Source organism: Bison bison, unplaced genomic scaffold (assembly GCF_000754665.1).
Source record: "Bison bison bison isolate TAMUID 2011002044 unplaced genomic scaffold, Bison_UMD1.0 scf7180017864471, whole genome shotgun sequence".
Classification (NCBI taxonomy): domain Eukaryota; kingdom Metazoa; phylum Chordata; class Mammalia; order Artiodactyla; family Bovidae; genus Bison; species Bison bison.
Genome location: NW_011495032.1, coordinates 3755133 through 3763061, shown reverse-complemented (window position 1 = coordinate 3763061; position 7929 = coordinate 3755133). Strand labels below are relative to the sequence as shown.

General features: G+C 42.8%; 1 protein-coding gene across 2 annotated transcripts in view; it reads left to right on the top strand.

Moving 5' to 3' along the window:
* CCDC93 (coiled-coil domain containing 93) overlaps window positions 1-7929 on the top strand; it is a 103727-nt gene that overhangs the window by 553 nt on the left and 95245 nt on the right. For both annotated transcript variants that reach the window (XM_010860777.1, XM_010860778.1), the window contains exons 2-3: window positions 3785-3898; window positions 5880-5974. In XM_010860777.1, coding sequence (XP_010859079.1) covers window positions 3785-3898; window positions 5880-5974 — 209 coding nt within the window. The remainder of the gene's footprint in view (window positions 1-3784; window positions 3899-5879; window positions 5975-7929) is intronic.

The following is a 7929-nucleotide window of genomic DNA, read 5'->3' as shown; positions in this document are numbered from 1 at the left end:
GCCCCGAGGACCGAGGCTCCTGCGTCCAGTAGTCACGAGACGCGCGCTGGGACGGTCCGGGCTCGGGTTGTGCAAAGGGCGGTGACCTTGTGGCGCCTATCGCCGCCTCCCGGGCCCACGGGGTCCTGGCGGCCGGCACCCCCGCCGTAGTGTCGGGGGGGATTGCCTCCCTGCGTTTGTCCCCACGCCGGGCCAGGCTGGCTGGAGGAAGTTTGGGAGCAGGGCGCGCTCCAGGTCGTGTCCGGCCGGGTCAGCGCACCGCGGTGTCCGCGGTGGAGACGCGCTCTCCGTCCGTGCGGAGTGGCCGGGCGGAAACGTCGCTGCTTTTCCAGAAGGTAGAGAGGCTGCCTCTCCTTCCAGAGGTGTTTGTTATTAAGCACTCAGTCGATCCCGAGGGACGGGGTGATCAGCGGTTTCTGGATTTATACACACATTATCTGGGAGGAGAGGAAAAGTGCATTTCCTTTTGGCGCAAATATTACTTAGCTAGACGTTTTGCATCTGTGCTCTCTTCCAGTTGATTTACTCAAAAGCTAGTCTAGTTTACTAGATTCTTGAAAGAAATGGAGTCCATGCTGCGCCTCTGTCCCCTTCCTAAGGTTCTGAAGCAGGTATTTGTCAGAAGGACTGATTCCTTGACATGGTGCGTGGTCCCTTCACACTTAACTGCCTGGGGCCAGTCTTGCTTCTTTGCCTTCCTCCCCAAATCCTTAGTTCTTAAATCCCACTAGTACCATTTATTGAGGGATCACTGTTCTGTGCATAAAAGCTGGAGATGTAGTGATTGCAGAACAGAATTAATCTGTCAGTGTTTGCTCCCAGAATGCAAATCCATTTCATCATCTTCAGAAAACCTAGCAAGGGTAATGTCAGAACCCTTCTGTTAGGTAACACTTGACATGCGAGTTGCTTTGATGGACCAGGGTTTGTGAAGACTAGAATCTGTTCTGTGATTTGATTTTATATTTCTTTTTTGCCTTTTTAAATTCTAGGCTCTCATCAGGTTTTTTGCCTGGCACTTTGCTGTGGACTGTTTCTCATCTCCCAGGTTCTAATTTAAATCCCTTTAATTCTTTGCCCCAGTGTACCACCAGTAGGGTCTTTCTAGAAACAACAACAACAACAACTTGCACCTCCTTTGTCCTTTGTTTAACCCTTCACTGTCAGGAGACTCGGTCTAATTTGTCACTTTTCCAAGTTCCTGACAGTTAGGCAAACAGGATTCACTTAGTTCAAAGACTAGTATGTATGAATATGAATGGTATGTGTCATTAAGCTATCACTAGTCCGGTTATTTCATTAAATTTAACTTTGTAAAAGCTTGTATGTATGTGAAGGAAAGAGAGATAGCTAGACATGGCCCTGCCTTCCAGCTTACATGAACTATCGTCCGAGACAACTGACAGTTTAGTGTTCCTAGTTTAAGAGCTTACAGCATTCCTTTTTATTCGAATTTTAGTTTTAAGAGTTGGATGTGTTACCCAGCCTGGTGATGTTTATGACTTCAAGCTAGAGTATTCTTTCATTCACTGCATATTAGCTAGTGACCCTTTTGCATTTTGTTTTAATGTTAACCTATGAAGTGGATTTGGTGTCTTATTAACATTCCCCATTCATTGTCTTGTGCAAGAAAATTACTTCACAAGGTACATTGCAGAAGTACACTTCTCCATTCTGGGGTGGGTAGATGGGAAGTGTGGGCTGTACGCTCGCTAAGGTGTGGGCAGTGGGTGCCCATTAGGTACAAGGTGCGACAGGGAGGACCCTCCCGGGTTGTCCTGATGTATTGTCCTCTTCTTGGAAGTGTCTTCATGATACGTGATTGAACAAATGAAGGATTCCTTTTTTATATCCCAGGAATTTTAAGAAAATACTTATATTATCCCATTTTCCTTTTCTGTTCTATTTTTGTGAACCATAACTGTTCTTTATTTTCTCTTATTTGAATCTCTCTACTTGTAGATGGTTCTCAACCATCACAGACCTTTTGCAAGGAAGAGAAGGTGTGAATAATTAATATTTATTTTTGCATATCTGCTAGGAATTAGTGAATGCTAATCTTCAGAATCTTTGCTAGCCTGGACCAGCGTCATTTGAGAGGGAAGTAAAATGAGCAGTGTCACAAGGCTTTCGCCTCCATCACCGCCTGTTGCAGGAGATAAACAGTCTCTTTAATAATTCCATGTTCAACTGTGTGTTAACATGTGTGCTCCTTCGCCTGAAAGTTTGTACTTTAAAATAAACTTGACTTTACATTATCAGTGTCATGACTATGAAAACATGTTGTTAATACATGACTGGCTTAGGTCATGGAACTTATGTGATTGATGGTAAGCATGTCATTCCATATTTAATAAGTGTGTTCTTGGAGCCTAACGCTGTTCAGAACAGAGAGATAAAGATGCGTGGCTAATAGATGGAATATATGCCACCGCCCCCCCACCCAACCAGCTAATAGTCTATTTGGAAAGACAGGCATGCCACTCAGAAGAGGTTAGTAATTGTATGAATGACAGACTATAAATAAAATAGAAATGGAAAGGAATGACCATTTTAAGCTGCAGAGATGACATTAAATAGGAGCTGGAGTTTGAAGGCGGTATCTGGGTGGTTGGAGAATATCAGAAGAGCGGTGAAGGAATGAGAATGAGCAGGGCTTGTTTAGGTTGGCCACAGCTGTGTCTGGATTGTTTTGGTGGGAGGTAAAGGATGGAGCTGAAAAGATAGTTTACAACCCAAGATCTGAATGCAAAACCAAGACATTTGGAACTTAGCTGGTAGACAATGAGTGATGCCTTAACGATGAGGGCCGGATGCTAAACTAAAGAGGGGTGATGGGAAAGCTGTGATCTAGGAAGGAATGAGCAGGATAGACTATTAGGGAAGAAAGATTGAGAGGCAGTTGCCATTGTCCTGGCATGACATGCAAATGGAAGATAGGACAAATGTGAGTTGCATAATTAAGGAAGATTTATCAGGCACTGTTGGCTAAAGGAACAGTCAGAGGTGGATATGAGGCTATGAACCAGGGTATTTTGACATTGTTTTCTGTAGAGAGGAGTTGTTTATTGTCTGCAATAATGGAAGACAGGAAAGGCACAGTTCAGTAAAATGTATGGAGGCAAAAGTACTAGTGTATTTAGATATATTGAACTTGGAGTTAACAGCCTGGAGTGAAGGTAGGATACAAATAAAGACTGTTTAAATCAAATCCTATTTAAATGTATCAAGTAAATATTATTTTTAAGGCAGCCCTGTTACATGGTAGTAATAACCCTGTAATATGTCTGTGTTGAAAGCCTTCCTTGTATTTGCTGTAGAGATCAAAGTGCAGAGGGGGCCACATGATTGAATTCTTTGTTCTTGCCCCTCTTGTCAGTAACTTCTAGAACCAAGATGAGTGTAAAGTTCAAACAAAACACACCACCTGTTCCATCTGAAAGGAGTTTATAATCCAGTTGAGAAGCTGCTATATAAGACACATGTTAGAGAACAGGGTGGTAAATGTGCTGAAGTCTTCCTTTCCCTGGATTCCTTCAGCAGCTGCTGAGCAGTCGATACACCTGTGCATGTCTTCTCCCCCATCTATGATGATTAACAGCTTGTTGAGCGGGGACCTTGTTCTGTGTGACTTTGGCAGCACTGTGTCTCCACGTTACTGCATGAACACAGTGATAATTGCCAATATCATATGCTCCCTGGCAGTGAGTCTGTGGTATCAGGGAATATACCTGGTGTTCCTTTATTCAAGGTAGCTTTTACCAGCCTTTTGCTTTCGTTTTAGGTAGAAACAAGAGAAGATGAAGAGCAGAATGTCAAGTTGACTGAAATTCTGGAGCTCTTGGTTGCAGCTGGGTATTTCAGGGCAAGAATTAAAGGCTTATCACCTTTTGACAAGGTAAGAGGAAATCTTTCTAACCATTAGGCTAGTCTTTGTGAGGATGTCATGGTTTACCATGGCAGTAGGGTATTTTTTTGTTAGGATGGCATGGTTTACCATGGAAAGGAAGAAGAGATTGTATTTTTCTTTCTCTCTATCCATGTTGCATTTCTCCAGGATTCAGATTCATTATGGAAGTTTTTGTTTCCTATTAAAATAATCATGTATCAGTAAAATACACCTTCAGGTCATTTTGTGCACGAAGATTGAGAAATACAAATAAGCAAAATCAATAGTTTCTCCTTTCAAGGAGCTTAAAGTTTGGGTGGGAAAATAAAGCTTGTAAGATAAAGTAATTTAAGTTAATAGGGAGCTATCCCAAGTTGATAAAGCTGATAAAGAGTCTGCCTACAATTCGGGAGACCTGGGAAATCCCTGGGTTGGGATATCGCCTGGAGAAGGGAATGGCTGCCCACTCCAGTATTCTGGCCTGGAGAATTCCATGGACTGTACAGTCCATGGGGTCACCAAGAGTTGGACACAACTGAGCAACTTTAACTTTCACTTTCATCCCAAGTTGGGATGCTCACAGATAGTTGCCAGGTATTCTCTGGGCTCTGAATGCTAGGTTTGGAGAAGGAAGAAGTCGCTGTTGGATGAAGTCATTTAATTCGGCAGAACCTTGAACAGTTCTTACACATAAGGAATAGTAGTAGGGTTGAGAGCACAAGGATAAGAACAAAGACCTTGTACTCAAAGGGCCTGACTTATGAAGAGCAGGGAAGAGAGACAGTAAACCAACGCATGTAGAATAAATGGCACAATTCATTAAGTGCCACAATGAACTATGCACAGAAGTGAAGCATCCAGATCAACCAGGACATGCCAGGCAAACTTCCTGGTAGAAGGAAGCATTGAGTTCCCCCGTGGGCCAAAGCCCTGTCTGCATGTAACAGGTTCTTTTGTAATACGGATGTTTAGGTCTCAGCCTTTGAAATTCTGGTTTGTTAGGTGTGGGCTTGGGACTGGAATCTGTATTTTATTAAGCATCTCGCATGAGTCCACAGTATAGCCAGGGATAAGATTCATTGTTGATCTTTTCTAAGATCAAGCTGTGTCTATAAAGGTTTTGTTTCAAATGGATTTTTAGCTTTGGTCTCATTTGCATCTCAGAGAAGTCCCATGACAAAATAGAGTACAGATTCTCATCTCCTTTAGGTAGGAAAAAAATGGGATGTATGGAAATTGAGTAATAAGCCACAGAATGTGCCCCTTGCTACCCACATATCTGGTCCATAAAACTCGTAACACTTCTGCTGTCTTGCACTTGACTGTAACTGGATTGAGGCTTCTCTCAGCTGAGAGTTAATGTCTGTCCCCATTGGTATAAAGAGAATCTATGCATCATACATCCATTTAATCTTAGAAGGCAGCTTCTCAGTCTTCTAGCCACATGTTTCAAGTGCTCAATAACCATGTGTGGCTGGCAGCACCATACTAAACAGTGTGGATCCAGACTGTTCCTGTCCTGGCAGAAAGCTTTATTCAGCAGTGGTGTTTAGATGGGAGAAGGCAATGGCAACCCACTCCAGTACTCTTGCCTGGAAAATCCCATGGACGGAGGAGCCTGGTGGGCTGCAGTCTATGGCGTCGCTAAAAGTAGGACACGACTGAGTAACTTCACTTTCACTTTTCACTTTCCTGCACTGGAGAAGGAAATGGCAACTCACTCCAGTGTTCTTGCCTGGAGAATCCCAGGGACTCGGGAGCCTGGTGGGCTGCCATCTCTGGAATCGCACAGAGTCGGACACAACTGAAGCGACTTAGCAGCAGCAGCAGTTTAGATGAGTTGCAATGGATGGAGCCAGGACACATATTGTCTCTCTCTGAGGATACACAATTTTGTATATAAAAACTGTTTCTATTTTATCTGCCTTGCACTTCTTCCCTTCTTCCCAAACTAGGAAGAGAAAATAGGTATTTTTTTTATGTCTTACAGGTGGTGGGAGGAATGACCTGGTGCATCACCACTTGCAACTTTGATGTGGATGTTGATTTACTCTTTCAGGAGAACTCTACAATAGGTCAGAAAATGTAAGTTATTGGGCTTTCCATGGATGAGCCTCAACAGTGAGAAAGGAGCTAAATCTTGAGCATTTGCTGTGTGCCAAAGGTTGTGTCAGATGCTTCACTCATGGACTAAAAGAAGCCAAGGTCACACAGCTAACACATGAGAGTCATCTAATATTATTATGATGTTAATAGGCTATTTCTGGTGTTTTTTGTTGATCAGAATTTCTGTTGATTGCTTGAATATCTCCTTCCAAAGGCATTGAATTTGGATGGAAGTTGGATAGTTGAAGGGAGGGGAATCTTTCCTGCCCTGTTGCCTCTGCATAAGGCAGAGCCTCACTTTGCCTGTGTCCTTGCCAATGACATCCTGGAAGGGTGCCCTGGCTGATCTTCTGTAGCTTACCAGGGACTTGATGATTTCGTGAGATCATTGGGATGCCAGTTCTGCCCAGCCCTGCCAGTGGACAGCTGTGTGACCTTGGGCAAGCCTTCCTTTATGTATAGAAAGAGGGTTTGTGATCTCAGATCTATAGGATTCTGTGATTTACTTACTCATTTTTCTGAAGCCTTGTCCTCCCGTAAATGGATTAAAGATGGTTTATGAGCATGCATGGGGAGCAATAATAGTGGAAAAGTTAAGCAAAGCAAAAAGGGTAAAAAAGGGAAGGAAAGGCAGAATTGAGGGTAAAGAACACAACTGTGAGGAGCCAGAAGGCCCTGTTTTCCTAAGGATGGGACACAGATTTGGCTGAAAAGAAGGAAAAAACATGAAAAGAAGAAAAAATAAATTATCCAATTTATACTTTCCATATAGTAGAAGAAAAACTAGTCCCTGGGAATCACCAAAATCCTTAACACTAAGACCAAAAGGCATTCTTGGCTCCTTGTTAAGGAGTTCATGCTGTTTGACACAGTAATACTGCTATCAGTGCCCAGCCATGAATAGTGGGTGCTGCATCCTGACACCTGTGTGTGCGGGCTATGGCATCATGTCCAGCCACCCACAGAGAAAAGTTCATTTGGGGGGTTGCAGTGGAGTCCAGGTGTGTGGCTCTGCTCCCGATGATCCAGTTCAACTCAGCAGGGGAGTGTATTCTTGTTCTTTTATTTTTATTGAGGTGTTACATACGTGAAGGTACAAGAAACATTCAGATACTACCAAAGGGAGCAAAACATGCAGTGGATGTCTCTTCCCTTTCCCATTTTACACCCTAGTTTTATTCCCTGGAAAGAGTTATCTTTGACTGTCTAGGTTTTAGATTCTTCATTGTGGTCACTAATATGTCTCCACCTTTGTATACACTGTTTCAAGTCCAATGAGAGGAAGAAGTTGGCTCACCTGTACCACTCACTACATCCCCTTTGTCTTCCAACTTCCACTCTTTTAATTATTGTCTTTCTTTTCTATGATTGCTTGCATAATTTTGCTCTATTTAAGTTTCTATTTCTTGACCCATTAATATAGTTTCTCCTGTTTATAGTCTGTTCTATAGTACCAGTTAAGTTGTCCATGCTTTATCTACAGGTAAATTCTAAAAGTAAATCTATTAACAGTGTTTGCAATAAGAATTAAGATTTGTGATGGGGTCAGAAAAAGAATGGTAATTTTCTGGACCATAATGGTGGATTTATTGAACCCTTATATTCATAATGTTCTGGATGCATTAATGAAAAATGTGCTATCCTCATGGAGCTTAGAGTCTATTGGAGGAGACAGACAAAAACTAATCTAATAAATAAGTACCATGTGTGTAGACATATGTGCTATGAAAAAAACTAAACCCAGGAAAGGGTATGAGGAGAGACGTAGGATGGCAGGCAGTTGTGGTTTAAGTTGGTGTAGGCTTCACTGAGAAAGTGATACTAGAGTTAAGACTTGAGAGATGAGGGTTCCAGGCAGAGGGAACTGCCAGTGTGAAGGCCCACGCAGAAGCTTGCCTAGAGTGTAGTGTGGTGGGGGTGGGGCTGTGGGGAGG